General features: G+C 35.6%; 1 protein-coding gene across 1 annotated transcript in view; it reads left to right on the forward strand.

The window, feature by feature from the left end:
* Positions 1-24,905, forward strand: part of LOC145684240 (fatty acyl-CoA hydrolase precursor, medium chain-like) — a 220,757-nt gene that overhangs the window by 166,728 nt on the left and 29,124 nt on the right. Inside the window, exons 4-7 of the mRNA XM_081756346.1 lie at positions 9,377-9,562; positions 10,941-11,113; positions 13,701-13,875; positions 18,516-18,706. Coding sequence (XP_081612472.1) covers positions 9,377-9,562; positions 10,941-11,113; positions 13,701-13,875; positions 18,516-18,706 — 725 coding nt within the window. The remainder of the gene's footprint in view (positions 1-9,376; positions 9,563-10,940; positions 11,114-13,700; positions 13,876-18,515; positions 18,707-24,905) is intronic.

A 24,905-nucleotide genomic window follows, 5' to 3' on the forward strand; every position in this document is an offset into this window, starting at 1 on the left:
AACGCTTTTATTCTGTTTTGCATTTTTTTTTTTTTTTTTGCTACTTGGTGTAAAACAGGAAGTGAGATATAGCTGTTAATAAAAAAAAATATGGTGTTTTTTAATCACGAATAATAAATAAATATTTTTGTCAGTAAATCTTAGTCTTATGTAGATAGGTTCTGTGTACAAGGGCTTAAATTGAAATAGTTATACACAAATTTATGTTTTTTCCGGGGTAGTAGTTCTTGGTTAAGCATAATAAAAAATTACCTGGTACATAATATTTATGGAGAGAAAAAAAAGAAAAAAGCTAAAAAATATAGATTTTTTCGGCCGGAAACTAAAATTTTCCGTTTTTTCAGGCCTCAATTTTTTTAACCTTTGTATATTGTAGCTGCCCCTCCTAGATAAACCTGCTGGCTACACCCCTGTTCTAGTGTAATGTAATCCGATCTACATTCATCCCCCACCCATGGGCATAACTACTATGGCACAAAACTAAAGGGACCCATAGACGATCCATGGTTTGTACAAACATTAAGTTTGTGCAAACACTGTGTTTGCGCAAACTCTCTGCCATACACGATTCTACTGTTTGTACAAACTTCAGTTCAATTTTGAGTTTGATCACGTAAATATGTCCACTGAAGCAGTTTGTTTAGCTATAATAATGGCTTGTGCATGGAAGGGGAAAAACCCGCGAAACCAAAAAGGAAGAACAGGTTGTGGATGAGAGAGTGGTTCAAGAAACGGTCTAGTTTAGTCATCAAAATTTAATTGCCGACAGGCACGTAGCCAGGATTTCGTAATGGGGGAGGGCCATGATATGAAATACGGTGGTCGATCATTTTAAACTTTTTTACTGGAACATATATTGGTTTGTTTAGCAAGGATTTCGTAACGGGGGCGTGACTTGAAGGCCCAGGAGCCCGATCAATCTAAAGTACTTTACTATCAACATATATCGGTTTGTTAGGACAATAAAATGAGGTTATGTTGTCAAGTATTTAATAACAAACTATGAAGAAATCTCGAGTAAAATAATAATAATAATAATAATAATAATAATAATAATAATAATAATAATAATAATAATAATAATAATAATAATAAAACGTATTGAAGATTTTACAATATTTACGTCCTTCCTCAGTTTATTCAAATATAACAATTTTGCTTTCATTATGACCTCAACTATTATAAGAAGTACATATTCACTATTATAAACAGTACATACTCAATAATGTCTTGTAAAGTATTTTACAATATTTGCGTTCCTTCGTTTCCCGGCGGGAGCTCATGTGGTTCGGATTCCACGTTAATCAGTAGGTCCACGTCTCATATAGCCTTGCTGCTGAAAGGGACGATAAACTAAACTCAACTCAACTATATTTGCGTTCCTTTCTCTGTTGAATCAAATGTTAACAGAACTTTCTTTCCACATAAATTTTTGTTTTTATTATTCCGTCAACCACACTCTGTTCCAAATAACATGTCAAAAGAGCAGTAGAAAATTGTTTTTGAAATAACATGTTTGATACTGTAAGGATGCGATGAAAAATTATGATTTAAAAAAAATGTACACGCAATTACACAACGGCACTATGCTTTCGGAAGCTTGAAATCTCCCTGACTAGTAGCAGAAATTCTGACAATTCCGTAACTTTTATAGAAATTGCAAATTCCCTGTCTCTTCCAGGATATCTCGCTCACCTCGCCACCATGTATTGCAAGTAATACAAATTTCCTCATGAGAAAGAGTAACCAAAAGCTTCCTGTAGTTTATTTTTAACGCTGATACTTTTTTTTTCTCATTTCATTTTGTTTAATCTTCCCTTTTTTTTCATTTCTGGACTCAAAGGAGGGATCCTGACCCCCCTAAACCCCCCTTGGCTACATGGTTGTTGCCGAGCTTGAGATAAGTTCGACTGTGGTCTTATTTACGAATGGATTCAACTATATTTGGTGAAATATTGGAAATGGGTACTCCTCTTATTCGAGAACAGGATACAAATATGAAAGATGCAGTATCTCGCGAGCAGAGGTTCTTTGACACTTTGCATTATCTTGCGTGCGGAAACACGTACGAGGACTTAAATTTGAAACAGCCATTGCATCTCAGACGCTTGGACAAATTATTATAGAAACGTGTGAGGCCGCATTTTTCAGATTCCTGTTTTTATAATCTTCACTCTTTACCTTCCACAGTTCAGGTAAATTTCGATAAAGTTCAATAAATTCTTGCCAGAATTCTTGAATCCTATTCATTAACGCCACAGCGCGAGAAATAATCGTTTCTACATAAGGTCTCCTACCTATAGGGCCCATACACGGTCCACGGTTTGTGCAAACAAGGCTGTTTGTGCAAACAATTTGACCGTGTATGGTGCTGTATGAACTGTTTGCTCAAACATTTGTACAAACTTTTTCCACATCGAACTCGTTCAAAAATTGTTTACACAAACATGATGTTTGCGCAAACACGTGGACCGTGTATGGGCATGTTTGTGCAAACACGAGCTTTATTTCCGAGTAAGAGGCCTAGTGTACAGACGCTTATTTCTTGCGTTATAGCGTCAATGAATAGGAATCAACAATTCTGGAGAGAATTTATTGAACTTTATCGAAATTTACCTGAACTGTGGAAGGTAAAGAGTGAAGATTATAAAAACAGGAATCTGAAAAATGCGGCGTATGAGGAATTGGTGGCTAAAATGAAGAAAATAGATTAGAAGGCGGATAGATAGTCAGTGAGGAATACAATCAATTTTCCAGTATTTCACCACATGTAGTTGAATCCATTCGTAAATAATTTTTATAGTCCACAGTCGAACTTATCTCAAGTTCGGATATTACCTAAGTAAATTTTGATGATTAAACTTAGACCGTTTCTTGAACCACTCTTTCATCCACATCCTCTTCTTCTGTTTTGGTTTCGCAGGTCTTTCCGCTTCCAAAGCACAAGCAATTACTATCGCTAAACGAGCTGCTTCAGTGGACATGTTTACGCGATCAAACTCAAAATTGAACTGAAGTTTGTGCAAACAGTTGAACCGTGTATGGCCGAATGTTTGCGCAAACACAGTGTTTGCACAAACATGATGTTTGCACAAACCGTGGATCATCTATGGGCCTCTTTAGAAATAAACCTCGTGTTTGCACAAACATGCCCATACACAGTCCACGTGATTGCGCAAATATCATGTTCGTGTAAACAGTTTTCGAACGAGTTCGATGTGGAAAATGTTTGCACAAACGTTTGCGCAAACAGTTCATACAGCTCCATACACGGTTAAACTGTTTGCACAAACCGTGGACCGTGTATGAACCCTATAAGAGTTGAATCCTAAGTTTTCGGAAACGCAACCATTGCACGTACTGAATAAAGTGTGTAACACAGTGGTTTCCATTTCATGAATTTTTGGTGATTGTATGCATTTACACATTATTCACAGATATAGCAGTCTTTTTTGTAATTAGAGCTCAGATATTTGCTATAATTACGACTCGCTCTTTAAGAAATACGATAAACTAAAAACGTGTAAAAAAATGCTTGTCATAAACGTGGAAAATGCACTGAAAGAGCCTTAAAATATATTATGACGTCAAATATTATTCTAAAATATGCTATTTTCACTGTACCTTAGCTGAGATTTACTACAAATATTTGAATTAAAGTACGTCAAAATAAGTTTGAATTAAAGTACGTCTCCTTGCAACGTAAAATTATACCTACGCAATACTTTTATGATATGTTTGATACAGCGAAACAAAATTATAGGTTCACACGAGAGGTCATTGTTGAACTGTAGTGCAGTTTTTATATAGTGCGAATGTTATATCGACTTGTGGAAAAACAATAGGGAAACTGTAGTCGCGTTCTTCTCTTCTTCTTAGTAATAATAATAATAATAATAATAATAATAATAATAATAATAATAATAATAATAATAATAAACTGAAAAGCGCGAAAAATGTGCAGAAAAGTTCTAAAAAGGCAAACAGCAAGAATGCCAAAAATACTTTTACGATGAAAGTCAAGAGCGTTATTTTTCTCATTATATGGACAGCTAATGTATTTTGTTTTGTTCCCGACATATATATATATATATACAGGGGCGGATCCAGAATATGATCAAGGGAGGGGCTAAACCACATTTTGCCGTTTTATCCAGTGTAAAGCAGGATTGAAGCCCATTTTATCCAGTGTATACCTGAGCGTCAAGGGGGGGGCTATAGCCCCTATAGCTCCCCCTTAGATCCGCCACTGTATATATATATATATATATATATATATATATATATATATATATATATATATACACTTGCCCTAGTTATAATTAAATTATCTACCATTCTGCTACGGAGAATGTTGATTATGAGTCGTCAGAAAGTCTTCGGTATTATCTTGCAGGGGGCTGCCCTCACCCTTCTTTTCTCTTCGCATACTTTGAACAATTCGAACTGGCTCTTCTATGCACCACGGCAATCATGTCGTATGGATGGATTTGTTGGCTGATGGGCACTTGATGCTTCTATGTTCGAGCCAAACAGGTTTTCAGCATTACCCCCTGCAAGCAAGTGTCAACTTCTCCCTCCCCTGCCTGTTGCATTTCGAAGCAGATATATGCGAGCACACAGGACAAAAGAGGTCTTTGCCGGGATTTCACGGATTCTCGTCCACACCACTCCGCAGCACTCGCCCTACACAGAATAGTTTGTTTCACCCCCAAGTCCAAGACTTTCGCGTCAGCTGAGCCGTTGGCTTCAACGTGTAGAATGTACGGACTATTTCCTGACTCGGATTCTGACCATTGCGGCGGTGCAAGGGATTTTGGCTTGAGAGAATCTGTCAATCACGTGACGTATGTGCTACGTCAGTGGTAAAAGCCACGCAAATAACATCTCAAAAATCACGCCCTTTTTACCCCTGTTCCTCGGTTTTAAGTTTTCTCGCTTGTATGACGGAGCCTTAATGGATCCCCACTGGGCGATACACGGACAATCGCCACTGCAGTGTTTGTCTAGCTAGCTGCCTATAATAGTGAAAGTTTTACATAATGAGTCATTGCAATGAGCGCGCCGCTCCCGCTCCCGGGTTCCACTCCCACCTGGGAATAAAACGAAAGATTGGCATGTTTGAAACCTAGTCGACACTTATGAAACTATCCTGTATTCCGTACTTAAATTAAGAATATAAAATGAAAAATTATCTTCAGAAAAATTTAATTCAGATTATATACAGTGGTGGATTAATTCAGATTATATATACATACAGATTATATATATATACAGTGGTGGATCCAGGATATAATCAAGGGAGGGGCTAAACCACAATTTGCCATTTTATCCAGCGTATAGCTGAATTGAAGCCCATTTTATCCGGTGTAAACCTGAGCGTCAAGGGGGGGCGTATAGCCCCTTAGCCCCCTTGGATCCGCCCTTATATATATATATATATATATATATATATATATATATATATATATATATATATATATATATATGTGTGTGTGTGTGTGTGTGTGTGTGCCTTTTTCCTGGTAACTTAGGAAAAAGATGTTAAAAGTTTATGTTCCTTAATAAAAATAACTTTGTATACTGCTAGTGTGTACCGTATGTATATCTTAGTGTATAGTGTTAGCAGTTGGAATGCGTGGAGCAGGGGACAGGTATGAGTAAATCGATTATTGATGATTGATCGATGCAGGGCGCAGTAAAACTAGTTACACCACTGGTCATTACTGTTTATATCTTTGTATTTTAGATAGTGATATATAGTATTTTTTAAATAAAAAAATTCTGTGAATAGAATAATTATTTTTTTCAACACAATAATGACGATAGTTCAAAGTAAATATTATATGGTAGAGTAACGTTGTTCACTGTGCCTAGTGCACAAAAATACAGTGTTTACAATTTAGTGACTGAAACCCGATTGCTGACATTTTGACACATGACTCAAACAAATAATCCCATTGGAAGTTGATAAACAAATTTGATTGGCTCTTTTTTTTCTATAATGGACATCTTTTTCGTATATTTATTTTATTTGTTCTAATGAAGTTGATGTAAATGAAAACAAATTCTGCATAATACATTTGAATTGAAAATAATACGTCTATCTATTTATCAATTCAGTAAATCAAACATTGCTGCACTAGGATAGAATACAATATTTTAAAGAGCTCTTATGTTCAACGCAAAGGAAACGAGTTTCTTCCTTTCTTTCTTTGAGACGCGAATAGGGATGCGCGCGAGACGAGTCGAGACAGGATTTTCCTGACACGGCTCTTCCAATAGAAAAATATACAGTTTTCGAGTCGAGACATCACTTTTACAGCACATTTTCGAGACGAGACAGCCACAAATCTTGTCTCGTGCGCATCCCTAGACGCGAAATGAGTGATGATTTCAAAAGATTTTCTTCCGGGGGGAATTTCAACAGAACCCTCTACACTGGGGGTAAAAAGCAGCATTACGAAAGTACTGGGAATTTACGTTGAGCATGATAGGATATTTAGCCCTCGGGGGCGGGGATTTAGCGGCTCCACGATGGAAATCCCCCAGACCACCCCCGAATTCATCACTGTGAGGAAGTAATTTAAATTCGTCTGCTGCTATTGGGTTAAATTATAAGTTGGTTTTACGCAGGGGTAAAAGTGGATCTGAAAAGGTAGGGGGACGCATGACGTCACGAAGTCCCACTGGCTATCTTTGACCAGTGTATTTTTTTTAGAAAATGGGGGACGACGTCCCCTCACGTTCCCCCTCACTTTTATCCGTGATTTTACGGCGAAAAATATATTCTTTGGTAAAATTAGATTAATGTTTCAAAAATTGCGTAAATCAGTTAATATTTTCAGAAAGTATCGCAACATGTGTATAATACAGTTGTAAAAGTGAGGGGGAACGCGGGGGACGCCCTCCTCCGTCTCCAAAAAATATGTGCGGCGTTCCCCCAGTTCCTAAAAATTACAATGGGCAAAAATAGGCAGGAGGACGGCGTGACGTCATGCCACTACCTACTGTCCCCCTACTTTTCAGATCCACTTTGACCCCTGGTACAATATATTAGTATTTCCTAACCACCACTTCTAAATAATGTTTCTTGGCATTTTGTGTTCAATGTTTAGAAATATTCAAGCGTAAATATTCATATATTAAAAGTTAATTATTTGTATTAAGGTTAAAAGAATTCTAAACAAACAATGTTATAAAGTTGATAAGGTCTTATTTTAGCATTTTGGAACTTGTCCCTTTCTTTCTTGATGATAAATTCTCTTGTTTTTGATTGCAGTAGATGATTATTGAAAATTTTGATAGATTGTGTTAGTATCAGGGGTGGATCCAGGACGGAATTCTGGGGGGCGATGGGTTGTAATATTGCTACTTAGAGCTACTTTTAAGAGCTTCAAACTCTGGAATGGGTTTTATTTGTAAATAAAATAAGAAAGTTTCCTCTTCTGGGGGGGGGGGGAATTGCCTCGATCGCCCCCTGGATTCCCCTGGTTAGTATTGATTGTTAAGTAGATTACTTATAATAAGATTGGGCGATAAAAAATATCCAGAACTATGTAAAAATACTTTAAAAAAAAAGGGCCCACTTCACAAACTAGATCTTCACATCATTTTGTAATCTCTAACCCCTGAGATAAACTCACAGAAGGCTGTTCGCTTTATGTCCGACCATTTTTGATGGGTACTCACCTTAAGAGATACCACGCCACCAGTAGCAATCATATTCTATTGGACCTTCAGGGGAGCGCGGTGGCTCAGTCGTAGAGCGTTCATCTCCGGTGTTTGGGGTCCCTGGCTCGATTCCAGCTCGCGCCGTGTGAACTTTGTGGTGGACAAACATCATGCTCGTGGGTTTTCTCAGAATTCTCCCGTTTCTTCCCACTTTCTTCAGTCCACCATTTCATTTATTTCTCATAATCACCGTCTCCTTTAGCCTAACCAGCATAATCGTGGGATGTAAAACTCAAAGATTTCATTTTTTCATTCTGAACCTCTAGTATTATGGATTATCACACGACATCGCAATTTTGATTGCAGCTAGCTCCAGCGTAGGGCAGGCATAGGAATTCTCTCCCTTCTCCCTCCAAGCTTTCCATGGACATCCAGGGTGCGCAAGTGGTGATGTTGAAGACGTCGTTTCAACAGTCCAAATGTGCAAATATCTATGGACTGGCATCTGGGCTTTTTACAGGAATGTCTTCAAACGGAATGAGACGAATTCCTAATTCCTCTGCATTTCTCAATAAAATCGTAGTGATGTTCTTGTGGTATGACTCGAAGCCTTCTCCAAATGGGTATTCACCTGGTTCGCGTCTATTACGTACAATTGTGGGATGTCTGTCCGATAGATGAGTGTCAGAATGGATTCTTGGAAGTATCTTACATTCACCTTTATGTTTTTGTCCACCTTGCGTATCATCTATTTACCTTCGTAACCAAATCCCGTAACAATAATAAAGTCAAGAGGGAAACTTTTCCTGCACTGACGAACAAAGTTGCTGTGCCCCTTGCCGTCAATGTCACGGTATGTGATCGCCCGAATGTGACCACCAACAGTGAGATCCACATTCATCCATTGTGCAAGACATTCATCCATTGTGATAACTTTCTTCCATTTGGAAACCACCAGGTACTTTTCATACTGTTTCCTGTAGTTCGTCTTACGCTCGGCAGTGTGACGAAATAGCAAGTGTTGTACATAGGCCTTCCCCACACACTTCAACTTGAGGCAGTTGCGAATTGTTTTGTTCACAGTTGACAGTGCAAAGTGAAATCTGTGGCCCATATCACGTTGCGTCGGGGGATTTTCTTGGTACGACAATCAAAGGATATCCTTTAGCACTACGGGTGTCACTTTGCTTGTAGCCCCTCCCCTAGTGGTTTTCGTGGGTGAATGTTTCACAGGGGAGCATATTGTGTGTAACGGGCTACAATAGCTTTCACAGTAGTCACTCCGTGTGTTAATCTGTTCTCCCACCACTGTTTCACAATACGTATGTACGAAAACTAAGCATGAAATAGGAGGACTTGGTTACATAACCCTCCCAGTACAAGTTTATTTTCGCCGCCATTTGATAACACTCACGCACATACAAGGTTAGACACAACACTGCTCCCACCAGCAACCCCCCCAGCATGATACGCCAGCTGGCGGCATTGAATCGAAAATGGTCGCGAGCGAACAACCTTCTGTATTGTCAAAGAGGAATTGGGCATAAAGATGCCGCTGGTGTCGATAGAAAACGCAAATAGTCCGGGATGTATGTTCCCGTTCTATTGCCTGGTTGAAACTTTAACTATAATAGACTTAACTACAAAAATAAATAAATAAATAAATAAATAAAACAAATTAACGATCTTTTTATCTTTCCAGGATTTTTGAGCACTGAAGACATGTCGTCGCCAGGAAATTATGGGCTGATGGATCAAACAGAAGCTTTGAAGTGGATTAAAACAAATGTCAAATATTTCGGAGGAGACCCTGACAAGATTGTGATATTTGGCAACAGTGCTGGTGGGGCCAGTGTTGTTCTTCAAATGATGTCTCCGATGAGCACAGGTTTTAAATAATTTACTTTTTTTAAATCTTTTACACTGTTTTTGTTTTAGAATTGAGAAGATAGTTTTGCCATCATTTTTGTTCAAAGATAAAAATTTGAATATATATATATATATATATATATATATATATATATATATATATATATACAGGGTGTCTCATAAGTCGGTTTACATAGACCATCTAGATAACTATTGAGGATACGGAAAAGTTATAAGAGAGCAATGTTATTGAAAAGCACGTGTTTTCAATCTAAAATGTTGGAATTTATGTAATTAGACCCACCGTTTGGGCTCTACACTTGTATAGCGCCCAATGTTAAAGAAAAATGCAACGTTGCCACGTCTTTGTTGAACAACAATAAAGGTAAGTATGTGTGGTTCTGGACCAAGTGTGTGTGGTGGAAGTATTCTGGACCAAGGAGAATAGAAGGGACTGCCACAATGAAGGATATGAAGAAGGAACACACGCAACGTCAATCCTATTCAGTGGCGTCACCATGAGAAGGGGAGAGGGCAGGTACGAAAAAGAAATTGAATTTATTCACGGCAAACTGGTATTACTTGCTTATTGATGTCAACGAGATGAGACAAGAGGACAATTGAATAAAATTAGAAAGGGTCTATATGCCAAAACTCAAAAACCAGAGAAATGTCGATAAGCATGAGTTATCGCAATACAAGTTAAACGGGTACTCTGACCATGTGAGTGCTTTAAAACAGAAGCAACAACTTTTAAGCTACAAACTCCTTACGAATGTATTCTGCTTGGTACTAAGACCACTTTGCACGTTACAACTTAGTTCTACTTACCGGTATTACGGCACTTAGATCCTGTCTCATTATTCAATTATTGTCTCGTCTAGAAACAGAAGCACCTGTATCGTCACGTTTCCAGACGAGTTGAAACGAGACATTAATTACCTCGTACCCAGCCGGTGGTGTAGGATATCGTGCCTGCCTGCCACACGGCATTTGGGTAGGTTGAACGTGGACACGAAACCAGCTTCGACGGACCATCCTGACTAAGGTTGTTCCTTGTTTTTCTCAGTCTCCTCGGGTGCATGCTGTCATTCCTTCACTCCTAAGTACCTATTCCTACAGTATGTCTCCTTCAAGGAATACGAACTCCTTCACTCACACAAAAAGTAAGAAAAAAATAATTTTAAGAACATAGGAGTCCCCGCTGAAAAATATTGTTTTATAATTCCATTAATTGTAAATCACGTGAGGTATACTTATTTTATAGTTAAATTTTAAAAATGTAAGGATTACGTGTAGTAAGTTTTATTTATTTATTTAATAATCTAATAGTAATTTCAGAATTGCATTCCTTTCTAATAATCTAACCATTTTGCAAATGTTATGTTAATTTTCAGGACTATTTTCCGCCGCAATCGCAATGTCGGGTTGCAGTTCAGCTCCCTGGGCGATTCAGGAGCGACCTAGGGAGCGTGCTGAAGACCTGGCGTCGAAGCTTGGATGTCCAACAGATCCTAGTCCAGACATCGTGGATTGCATACGATCATTCACTACAGACTCCATTATGAAGGTAACAAAATAGTAACAGTACTACCATACGCTATATTTCTAATCTTATTTGTGCATAAAGTCGTATGCCTTTCACCATAACATGTACTACAACCTTTAAAGAAAGTTAGCTTATAGATAAAATTTGGCATATTTTTGAAATTGGGGGAGCCAGAACTTTTTGCTTAAAATTCGTGCTTTCTTGCCATATTTTCTGCATTTTTGATGGTTTAGGTTAGATTAGGATTTTTAGATTTGGAGGGGCCAGAATTCTTTGCTTCCAATTTGTACTTTCTTCTCAGATTTTCTGTGTTTTTGATGCTTTAGCTATTTTAGATTAGTTTGTTCGTACTTAGTAATTACCCTTACCTAACATCAACTCATTTCTCCTATAAACGGTGTTTTTTTAAAACCTGATTTTGTCACCCCAGTTTCAAAATTATCCCTAAAATTTATACTCATACATGCTATTTAGTATTTACGGAAGTTCAATAAAGTTTTTCAGGGCTCATTTTGCCACTTCTTTAGGCCCTTATTCCAGGAGAAAGGTAAGAATATTTTTTTTCCTAATATTAAATGTATTTTATTATGAAATGTCTATTAAAATCAGAAGTAATTAAACTGTAAGAATTAAGCATATCTTATTTTAAATTTGTAACCCAACTAAAAAAACCCGACAGAAAAAATATCATTAAAATGCTAATAATTTAAAAGTAAACCTAACTAACTAACTCTACGGCCGATGGAACCCGGAGTTTCAATGCTGCCTTCACAAAAGCTCTCCACTGATTTCTGTTCTTAGCCAACTGGATTAAGTTTCTACTTTGTATTTCTATTTCTGCGAGATGCATCTTAATATTGTCCTCCCATCTGCGCCTAAGTCTTCCTAATGGTCGTTTTCCTATTGGTTACGACTTTGAAAGCATTTCTACTTTCTACACGACCTGCCCACCTGAGCCTCCTTAGACTTGATGACCCTAACAATGTTTGGTAAACGGTATAAATTATGTAGTTCTTCGTTATAAAGTTTCCGCCATTTCCCATTCCCATTCCTCTTGGGTCCGAATATTCGTCTCAAGATTTCGTTCTCAGATACTTTCAGTCTACGTTCTTCCCTCAGACTAAGTGAATATGCTTCGCAACCATACAGAACAACAGATATGATTATAATTATATATATATATATATATATATATATATATATATATATATATATATATATATATATAATAATTTTAGATATTTTTATTTATATAAAATAAAACTAATTAATATTTTAAAAACGTACAAACATTATTTTACTATTATATTAAGCTCTAATTAATTACAGTTATTTCAAGCTATTATAAGTTTAGAAATGTACAAACTCAACTATTGATATTTTTCTCAACAAAAGTAAAAGTAGAAAAGTACTTTTTCTAATTGTTACTACATCTTTTACTTATACTTTGTTCTATTTTGTCATTTGTTTTAGCTCTCCCAGTCAACCTCTCAAGGTTCTTAAGTTACCTTCTTCCTAAAACACTTAACCTCTGCATAATTATTTACTTGCCTAAATCTTTTTATTAAATAACATATATTTTTAAACAAAATACTTTTTATACTTATAATGTAATACATATGTTTATGTTTTATTTTCATAAACAAAAATACTATTACATTATATAGTAAAATAAAGTTTAAAAATAATTATAAATTTTACTTTAAGTGCCATATAGTACTATGGTTGTTGTGTATAACAATGAAAATACAGGGTTCTTTATTAGTCTGGAAACATGAGAGAAAATGTTTGGTCTACGGTTTATTGTAAAAAGGTGCAAAACTTACTTATTGTTTTTATCATTGAGTGAAACTAATGTAAAGCTGCATAAAATAAATACTTTTCGCTTTATGAAAAATATAAAAAAAACCTCGGGCTTGAGGTCGAAAGAGTTAAGATTCCTAAATTTTACGCAAAATCAGCAATTTTTTTCTTCATCGTTTTATTGTTTTCTTTTGTTACCTTTGCTTACTACTTCTTGACCGAGAAAAAACAAAGTCGTTATTTTGGCTACTTACATCATCAACATCAGTAACAGTCAACTAACAACGGACCTATATTCTCTAGAAATAAAGGATGAAAATGATTAATTTATTTTCAAACTATTATGCCTCCCATTATGAAATACACATCCTATTTAAACTCTGTTTGTCGAGGAACAAACATTCCATTTCTGCGAAATCCATCTTAATGTTGTCTTCCCATCTGCACCTAGATCCCTTTAATGATCTTTTGCGATTTGGTTTCCAATTAAAACTTCAAAAGCATTGCTACTTTGTTCAATTCTGGCTACGTGGAGTACCTGCCTGGGACTCCTAGACTTACTCACCCTAACCATGTCAGGTAAACGTAGTTTCTCGTTATGAAGTTTCTGCCATTTACCATTCCTGCCTCTCTTGGGTTCGAATATTCGGCCCAGAATTTTATTTTCAAATATTTTCAGTCTGCCTTGGGGTCGAATGTCTCGATCTTGGACATTCTTCTTAGTTAAACGCTAATCTTACCTATTCGATTGATCTATTTTCGAGAATTTGATCTCCTACTTCAGTGCATGTTTTATTCTTTTTAGAAAGCCGATGTAGCAGATGGCCTTGGAATAGCTTTTGCTCCAGTTGTGGATGGAGAATATGGAGGGAAATTTCTTCCCAAAAAACCTCAGGATCTTCTTCTGGAGGGAAATTTTCAACACGTTCCTTTTATCTCTGGCGTCACAAGGGATGAAGTTTCCATATGGTTCAAAAGATGTAAGTAACATATTACTAGTATTCTTTACATAATTATTAATTTTAGTTTACAATTTATAGAACTAACTACTTTCATTTCCGTGTGTAAGTTAGTGGTCGAATATCCACATGTTAAATCCTTATCTATTTTACCATCATTTCGTGTAATTTAACTGTTATCTTAATGGTATTCACTATAGTGGTATTTTACCTTTTTTCTCCGAATTAGTAAATAAGTTTTATTCCTATTTAGAGTTTTATTCCCTCGAATTAAATTGTGTGATTGGGTTTTGTTAGCCATACATCTTGATAAGATGTAAATGTGTAAATATTCTGGTACTGTCCAAGTGAAAATCTGTTATTTTGTTATGTATGTAATTACAATTATAAATAAATGTAATTTATATAATACTATAGTGATATAACACAAATACATTTTTTTTAAAAGAAAGCAAGTGAGATATAAATAGTCTTGAAGAGGTTTTGAAGTACTAAAATTAAGTCATTAAAACTTCTGGAAAAGAAGAAGAAAAAAAAACTTTCCCCACATGAACCAATAAATTGGAAACCAAAATGGCGCAGGTGCTCAAACAGTCTTAAGTTGAATATTGAATACTTAGATTTTTACTGTTGCTTTTTTCTTTTCTTTTCTTTTCTTTTTTCTTTTTTTGTTTAACATGAAAACAAAAAGTAATGTCAAAATTGGTATTTCATATACACGTTATATAGTAGAGACTATGTAATATGATTCATAGTTGGAAAATTATGCGCAACTTATTTAAATTATAAATTAAACATATGAACATGTAATTAATTAAACTAATAATTGATGTTAGAAAAAAAGTAACAGTTAAAATTAAAATTAACTAAAAAAATAATTGTTTAAAATTAATCAGCCCAAAAACATAGTCAGGCTTTATACTAATTGTTGTATGTGTTTTACTATTATACTCATTGGACAGTTCTTGTAATATATCTATCCATTTATAATTTCCTGAAGTACTAAATTTTTTCCACATGTTTTCTTTAAGAGTTTTGTTAAAACGTTCTATGATATGAAGTTTTATGAAGACACATGCTTAAAATGAAGGACTCAAAATTGCAAAAAATTGCAAAATATCATTTTTCTGTGACTTACGGTTCCTGTGATATGGCTTCTTAAATCTCCCGAAATCCGAACTTTTTGGGGTCGATATCTGGAAAATGGTGGTCAGTTGGCCAGTGGCCACTGGTTACTATTTGGTACCAAAATGTTCACCATTCTCTTAGGTATTGATCAACACCAATATTGTCTTTGTATGACTTACGGTTCCCGTGATATAGCTTCTTAAATCTCCCGAAATCTGAACTTTTTGGGGACAATATCTGGAAAATGGTGGTCAGTTGGCCAGTGGCCACTGGTTACTATTTGGTACCAAAATGTTCACCGTCCTCTTAGGTATTGATCAACACCAATATCGTCTCTCTATGACTTACGGTTCCCGTGATATAGCTTCTTAAATCTCCCGAAATCCGAAGTATTTTGGCTAATATCTCGGAAACGGTAACAATGACCCGAAAAATTCCATCATTTCTTTAGATAGCTTTTGATGCCCTATCGAATGGAGGGCTCAAAATTGAAAAATTCGCAAATTACGAATTCGCAAATAACGTACAGACACACACACACACACAGACATAGAGCATTCAGTAACGAACTTTGTAACTTCGTTGAAAATGACAATTTTCATTACTACGCAATATGCGAAGTATCTTGAGCTGTAAAAGTTCATACATACAGTTAAGAATGTAAGAAAATTAATCTACTGTTTTCAAAAATGATAATTAATAAAGAGTAAAATTATATAAACCTCAGAGATATAAATTTTATATGCTTATTGAAAAAAAAAAGTAACTACTACTTTTTTAATCGTTACAAATTTTTTAACGAACACCAATTAAAAAGTAACGCCTGAAAGAGTTAATTGATTAAATTACAAATCAACAAAAATTTTAACTGACCAATTTAATCGTTAGTTTTTCTAACGGATTAATTACAAGCTTGGTATTATGTAAAACGTGATTACTGACCTTGAAAGTATTTATTAGCACATGTGCAATGTGTAGAGTTGATTAACCTCACTATTTTAAGCGAGCTTAGTTTAACAGTTTAGTTCATATATCAAATTTTAATAATAATAATAAAAAAAAGTAAAATTTCTCCATAAACTTGAAAAAGAAACTCAGTTCAACTCATACTAAGCATTTTCATGACGTACACCGACTCCTTTAGATATTACACATATTATTCGTTGGTGTGATACGAGCTTTGAACTGGTGACATGATACTGAGCATGAAAGCAAGAAAAAACGAGTGAGTTGCAAATCAATTTAAGAAAATCAAAATATCACAAACATATTTTTGCTTACTACATATCATAAAATTATATTTCTGTTTGTGAATTTGTACATATAAACAATACTCACAATAAATAACGAAATTTCCCTTTCTGATTTTTTTTTTTAATGATACTGACAGTTGATTTTATGCTTACTAGAAACTGATACTCAACGCCTCTAAATGAATATTCATCCAACTTAAATGAATACAATGCCTGATTGTTAGGCTTAACGTTGTATTTTAAAATGATAATTTTTTCAGGTGAGCGTGAGTTTAAGCTCAAAACTCAATTATTTAGAGTTTTTTTTTTTTTTTTTTTTTTGTTCGTGTCTCAATCAAGACTACTTACATATTTGTGATTTTGTTGTAGGTGAGAGGGAGAATAGTTTGCTACTAGTTTGTAAATTATAGTATTAAATGTACCGATACTTTCTTCGAAGGTTGAGCAAAATAATCTTAACTGTTTTAACGATTAGGTAACGTGATCATAAAACATCATAAAAGCGACTATGTTTCTGACTTCATTCCTCTGAATCACCCGACCGATCTCGATCACATTTTCAACATAGATGAGGTTCGGGCCTGGGATGGTTTTTACCATTTCACTTTGTCAGTACAACTTAGTGGAGGGGAAGATATTTAAAAAGGATCGATAATACCGATATTAGTGTCGAATCTATAGTTTTCGGGGGCACTGAGATGAACAGTGATACTTCCAATGCCATCTAAATCCAAATTCAGCCTTTATATCCAAAATGAAACGTATTCTCCCCATGCAAAAAACCTGTATTCTACTACGACAATATAAAAATGAGAATTTTCTTTGTTTTCATAAAAAATAGTTACCCGAAAATACTATCGAAATGTGGTGTTTCGCCAAAACATTGTTGTCTTTTTCAACACATGTCTCTTTCATAAACTAACGTCGGCGGAACTACACTCCACAGACCTGTTGATTATCTTCTTCCTAATAGGTTTAGTTTTCTCTTCCGTAAATTTTCCTTGTACTTAAATATTCTTGTTCATGAGTATTAACCCGTATTTTAAATAGCTGATTATTATTATTAAGTATTCTTGCTGTTCGCAGGTCCTATGACTAATGATTCTTTTTAAGGGGGGTGGGTGGGGTTGAGCCTGGAAATGTTTCTTCCATATTTCTCGTTCTTCTGCTTCCTCTTTTAACTTCCAATATTTTCTTCTAATTTTTATATCATCAACCAACAATTGTGTTCTTTTTCCTATTCCTCGCTTTCCTTCCATCTTTCCTTCTATACTGGTATGAAGAAGACAATTTCTTCGCAAGATATATCCAATCCAATTGGCCTTTCTACGAAGGATAGTAAAAACATCTTCGTTTGTTACTCTTTCTGTTCATTTTATATTCTCCATCTTCCTCTAACACCACATTTCGAAGCTCTTTACATATTTCTTCCCTGACTTCCGTAGTGTCCAAGTCTCTGAACCACACAGTCCAATGCTCCATATATAATCCTTATATAAACACTTGAGCAACTTTTTCCTTAGTCCAATGTTAAGCCTGGTAGTTAAGAGTCATCTTTTCTTGTTGAATGCTTCTTTAGCTATGGCAATTCTTGACCTGATCTCTTTGGTGCAGTAAGCGTCTCTCATCAAAATACTTCCCATATACTTGAAATTATCGACCTCTTCAATTGCTCTTTGTTCTACTCTGACTCATAAGGGTGCATGCGGGATATTCTCATGGCTTTCGATTTTTCAATGTTGATTTCCTTTCATATAGTTTTTGGGTGTTAACTATTTTGTCAATCATCTCCTTTAGTCCTTCTTCTGTTCTAGCTATAATAACCGTATCATCCGCATACCTGATCTTGTTAATGATCTGCCTTCCAATCTTAAAATCTTTACTTCCTAGTAATGCTTCCTTCATCAAACATTCACTGTAAATGTTGAATAATTGGGGCGACAAACTACATCCTTGTCTAACTCCTCTTCCAATCTCTACACTGTTGGTTTCTCCTTCATTCAAGCGCAACTTCATTCGTTGTCCTATGTACGGGTTACGAACGAGTCGACGGTCTAAAATAGCTGATTAATAAAGATTAATGAAACATTGCTTTGCAATCTTACTTGTATCGCCTGTTTCGAATCACTTTACTAATATGTAATTGGTAGAAAAAAGCGTTAAGATTACATGCGACACAATACTCTTTTATACTACTGGTACTAGTAAGTAAGTATTTTTCAATGAATATTGATTATGCATTTTATTAAAATCAAGTAATTTTCTTCGTTCTTTTTCCAGTTGGTCCCACAACAGAAGTGCGAATAATGAAGATGTTTCTGGAGAGCGATGTGAGTAAACTAATGAAGACTTCGGGACTCCCACAGTCAAACGTCGCAGCCCTCACCCACGCTACAATAGCTTCGTACCTGTACAAGCGCGGCATTGGCACCGACAGCAAAGAGCGAGGCGACACACTGGCCGTCTCCGATGTAAGTCGTCAATAGAGTAAGTGTGGATGCACTCTTTGTTTTAAATTAGGCTCACATGGGGGGAGGGGCAGTCGTTTTCTCACAAAAAAATTTCCGGGGTGTGAACACTTAGTATTCCAGGGGGAGCATTGCTGGTACTGCTCTATTTATTATTATATGATAGACGTATTATTTTAGTCTCCTCCGGGTTGCTCTCTCAGAACCCCGGGGGGCAGTGCCCTCCAAAAAACATATCTATAAGAAACACTGCTGGGGACTTGTATTTATAATGACATTTTTACCAGTCGCATCATGCTATAGTGTAAAACAGCAAATACTGTATCATTTCGTATGTAATGCATATATTTCATGCATTTCCATTTTTTTTTTTTTAAATCTCAGATTGAAGACCAACTTTACGGTCGGAAGCGCCAACAAAATTTAATTTGACTACATACAATTTCAAAGCTCATACTAATAGTACTATCACATATATATTTGATAAAATTGTGCTTTTGCCAATCCCTTTCAAAATTCTAGAGAATCCATTTCTTATATACGATTAAGGATACCCTAGTTAAGATATACCAACTTAAGAATATTTTAAATTTCAAGAGGACTGTGTTCAGTTCTCAAATAATCGAATATCCTAATGATCAGAATATCCGAATGATTTTTCAGTGAGGAAAGATCGATGCACGTATTTAGCAAAGTGAAAGAAGTTTAGAAGTCTTATCGACATGATTTCCAGCCAAGTGTTCTGGTTTGTGAATCTGAAAAGACCATTCACAAGGCTACACGTCCTGAAACTTTCACCAAGTTCTAGAATTTGTACATGCATTTTTCATTTTTACCAGTTTCGGCTATCAAATATAATTAAATTGAGTTGACTTTGAGTTTAACGTCCCGTTCAGCAACGAGGCTATATGAGACGTGGACCTACTGATTAACGTGGAATCCGAACCACATGAGCTCCCGCCGGGAATCGAACCCGGGTCTCCCACGCCAAAGACGCGTACGCTAACCGCTTAGCCACGAACGAGCACTATAATTAAATTGAGTTTGACAAAAACAGTTGAACTGAATACGTTAATTATTTGGAGCGAAGTTTTTTTTTCCCTTTTCATGCCAACGAGTGACATTAAAGATTAACATAGCATTCGATAAGACTTAGTCTACAGAAACCTAACAGAAGGTTAAATCCATTTCCAGCGTGCATTTTATCTGATGACAAGTTTCTGCCTCCAATATAAAATTTTGGATTGGTTGCTATGATGATACGGCTGGATATTTACAACACATACATCACTTATATTTTCCATATTACAATCCAGCTTTTGCGATCTAGAACATATTTTAGAATTAACACAACTTCACATTCTTAAGCAATCTCTAGATGGTTTGATTTAGTTCTCCGTACTTCCGTATCGTGAGCTAGAGTGTTCGTTTTCTTGTAGTTTCCTTTACTACGTCTGACTTCATTTGGTCCGCATATTTTAATTATTACTTCTGTCATACTCTCCGTAGCCATTATTGTGATACCTCCATGTCCCATAATGTATCTAATCATTCATTCTTTTTCTTCTTTCCGAAATAGTCCTCGTATACTCTTTTTATCCCCTAATATTTCCGTTTGATATCTTATCCAGCCATCTACCTCCATGTCTCATAATGTGTCTAATCATTCATTCTTTTTCTTTTTTTTCGTGATAATCTTCAGTATATTCATTATACCTCCTACCATTTCCGTTTGATACCTTATTCACTAATCTGATTTTCAGCATACAGTACTTCTATAGTACCAAATTGTGTTTTTCTTTGTTTCATAGAGTCCAAGGTTGAATCCATACAAAGCCACCTTTATACAACATTTTTTATACAAATAGCTATATTTTTAACCACACCAGTGAAATTTTAAAATTATTTTAAAATAGTTTTCGTACTTAATAACAAATAGCACAGGGTGGTCCTGAAGTGAGCGTATCCCTAATTGGTGTTATCTGACGGTTTCTGGCGCAGAATTCAGCTGTGTTACGTCATGGATGGTGATCATACCGATGTGTATGACTCTTAAGACTTCAAGGTAATTCTGCACAGACATTCTACCATAACTAACACGATACTGTTGAAACTAAAGGAGGAGTACGCCCACTTGCGGATCACCCTGTATGGGCGGCGATTAGAAGGATCAAAGAGGGGCAGTTGCCCCACCAGTTTTTTGAAGTATCCCATTAATATATATAGTTTCATTTGGAAATGTAAAGTTTTTGTATGTATTACTGGTTCATTAAAAAAATGGTGCCATATAATATTTCCTGTTCCGTGAGTACGTATTGATTGTCTTTTCGTGGATTTAAGAAAGCTACAGGAAGTGCTTTTTAATTGCAATTCAAAGCAATTAATATTGCAATTGCGTATTTTTTTAAATGTCGTAGCATATGCTTGCAATATTTACTGTCTTTCATTTTCTAACAAGGTACATTCGCAAAGTGTACGCTCGGGATTCATGTAAAATTGATCCAAATGCAAAGTTCTTCGCTTCTCAATGTGTATTGTACTAATTTTAGCGGCCCATACTGGTAATTTGCATATTTATGGGCCTTCATATATCTGGAATTCAATCATACACTAGTATAACGTTCGGACACAAAATTGCTTTTAGTTTTTTTTTTTTTTAATGTAAATGGACATCAGTGTGGGCATATGCACAACAAATTCGTTCAAGTACTGTTTCTCTGACACATGTTACCCACCTTGGCTGCCATCTTGCATCCGCCGTATTGGATTCGACTTCCGGTTTTTCAATTGGGAATAGATGCAAGTGATATATCAAATTCATGTAGGCCTACAATTTTCTCGGAAACTCACTGATGTAGAGGATATTACTGTAGCTTGTACCGTTTACAAGGTATTGCCTATTAAATCCTTCTAGGCACTTCGCGAATAGGCATTGCGAGTAATATCAGTTGCATATATATTTTAGATGTTGACAAATCAAAACAATTTCTAACTGGAAAAATACTGTAGGTATAAACAAACTTTTTACAACATTAGTGTCATAATTTTATTACATTTCTTTGAGTGATTGTTATTTCTTCCATGTTATAATATAACAAGGAAGTATTGCATTAGGTTGAAAATGCCTAATGTAAATCCAGATACGACCAGATTTGGGTGAAGACCTACCATTTCCGTATTGACATCTGTATGTACATATGTACGTTCAGAGAATATTTCGTCAACGATAAATCACGTAAAACATGTAAAATTGATCTATACGCACGGGACCCTGCACAACTTTGTATTTGCTTCAATATTCGTGAAGTGCCTGACATTTAACATGCAATAGCAACGGTAAAACTCACTACATTAGTGAATTTCCGAGAAAATTGTACATTAATTTGATGTATCACTTGCACCTATTCCCATTTGGAAAACCGGAAGTTGAATCCAATATGGCGAATCCAATATGGCAACCAAGGTTGGTAACATGCGTCAGAGAAGCAGTACGTGATCAAATTTGTTTTGCATACGCCCACATTCATGTTCAGTTACATCTAAAGAAACTAAAAGCAATTTTGTGACCGAGCGTTATACCAGTATATGATTGAGTTCTGGATATATGAGGGTTCATAAATATGCAACTTATCGATATGAGCCGCTAAAATTAGTGCAATACATATTATGACAATGAGAACTTTGCATTTGAATCAATTTTACACGAATCCCGAGGGGATACTTCGCGAATGTACCTTGTAACAGTAATAGCATACATTTAATGGCATGTATGGAATTAAAAATATGTTGTTCATTAATCTCTAGTTTCAATATAACTTTTGCAAAACAAGACTCATTATTCATTACTATAATTAATATTATCCTTTCTATTTACTTGTTTTGTACATTTGTTATTATATAATCTGATCACACAATTTTCCAGACAGAATTTTAAGATGTTCATGAGCAAGGAATCAAATCTATTCTTACACTTTCGTTGTTTAAAAGTACGAAGGGCTAGTACCTACTTCCGTTGCTCTTGTCAATTTATGATACTTAAGAAAATATGAAATACGATATTCGGTATTTTAACCGAAAAAGATAATATCCTAGTAGTTATACAACCCTTCGTAAAACAAAGTTAGAAACAACCACGGAAACTAAAATTGATATACAAAGATTCAGATCATGCCTTGCCCCCTTTACTTTTAACGTCCAATCGCCACCACTGAGTGTTGTGTTACATGTGTGAAATTTACGTAGTAAATCTGTCTACGTCATAAGACATTATATAATCTTTCATGTTTCTACCAGAGGCTCCAAGTTATGACATCTGGAAAGAGTGAAAGTATTGAACTGTGCTCACTCTTTTCCAGAAACGAAAATGAGTTGATTGTGCATCTGAAGTGTCGGTCCTCTGTGTACCCAATAAGAATGATTTTAAAAATCGTCTTGTGACCATGGACAAATATTCGATAACCATAATTCAGAGATTAAAGTTATGAATAACCAGTGAAAGTATTAACATTACCTCGAAAGGCCCATGTTCAGTCTTTGCCCCCCCCCCCCCCCTTCAGAAAAGCCATGTTTGCTATTCTCTGTGCATAATCCTCACTGATTATCTAACCTACGGTCATAGCGTGACAGGATCTGCTATAAAATGTTCATGATGCTCTGAAAGTAAAACGCTGAGGCATATTCAGCACAGATATCTGCAAATGCTCCCCGTACAAAGTTCAGGAAATCTTGAATGTTGTGCAAATCCCCGGCAGCTAGTTAACTTTCCATCCGCCGTATTATCCAGATTACACGCAGCCAGACTTCTTCTGTCCGTAAGTGAACCAGTTGTTGAAATGATTGTGCTTTGCTTCAGATGATGAGGTCATTTCCACTGTGAAGCACTTATATATGTGTATAGCTAAAGTGACACTTTCTACAAAGAATGGCTATGGAATTTGAAGAAGTGTGCTACTTTGCACAATTAGTATGTGGAAAATGACAAATAACATATGACAGTTTCAAAATTCTCTCTATGCGAGAGCAAAAGCTTATTGATCGCTACAGGTAGGTCCTCTGGTTTCAGGATCATGAACTAGTCGATTCGCATTCGAATTCACTAGAACTCTGGAATTACGTTCCCGCACCTTTAAAGTTCATCTTAAAATGAATTTTTCGTAATTGGAACATAGTCAAATCACTTAGGGAACATTGCTGTTTCATTTTAAATATTTTTTTTTCAAAATTTTCTTTTTTTTTTTCAAAACTGTCTTTAAGTAATGCACAACTACGTTCAGGAATTCTAACTATCATTCTACTCACAGATTCCTGTAATTTCCGAATTTTCTTTAAACTTCCAAGCTTTCGACTCTCTCCTGGAGTCTTGGTCACGGAGGTTAAAAACACGAAGAAGAAGAATAGTCTTGGTCAAGAAGTAAATGTGGAAGTCTTAAAACTCCCTAAAACTTTGAAAAAGAACATTACCCAATTTAAAAGTTATTACACGGATCCCAATGAAAAATCGGATATTTATAAAATAAAATGGAGTAGGTAAAATGAAAATAAATCTGATAGTCCGAGTAAAGGAGCATATTAGAGACTAAAATTTGGTGTCAGATTTATCAAAATATTTAAAAGAAAGGCAACATGGAGTGGAAGATTCAAAAATTTTATTTAGAGCTAGTAATGAAGTAGAGAGACTGGTTTTTGAACATTTATTTATTCATTTAAAAGAACCAAAATTAAATTTAGACAATGGATGTTTGAGTAACGAATGAAAGACGGTAATCACAAAATTTTCACAGCATTGGCATGACAATAAAAATGATAACATGAAATGGCACCCTTCCAACAAGGAACAAGAAAGGCGCATAAATGGACTCCGCCATATTTAAGTTTGCATCATCTTCATCTGAAGATAACTGACGTACTTGACAACGTGTTTCCGTACAACACTGCTCTTCCCTTGGTAAGCCCATTTCATTTTTATTTCTTGATGTTTCTATTCTTTTGCTTCCTGCTTTTGATTTCCGTGACCAAGACTTCAGGGGAGAATCGAAAGTTTGGAAGCATGAAGAAAATACAGAATTACAGAAATCTGTAAGTATAAACGTAACCAAGAAAATTTAGTCGCTTTTTCACCCACCACCTTCGAACATCGATAAGTCACTTAAGACGTACCTGGAATATCAAATATAATCTCCATCAGCATTGACGACCGTCTGCC

The sequence above is a fragment of the Thermobia domestica genome, chromosome 4 (genome assembly GCF_964235325.1).
Source record: "Thermobia domestica chromosome 4, izTheDome1.hap1.1, whole genome shotgun sequence".
Taxonomy (NCBI): Eukaryota; Metazoa; Arthropoda; class Insecta; order Zygentoma; family Lepismatidae; genus Thermobia; species Thermobia domestica.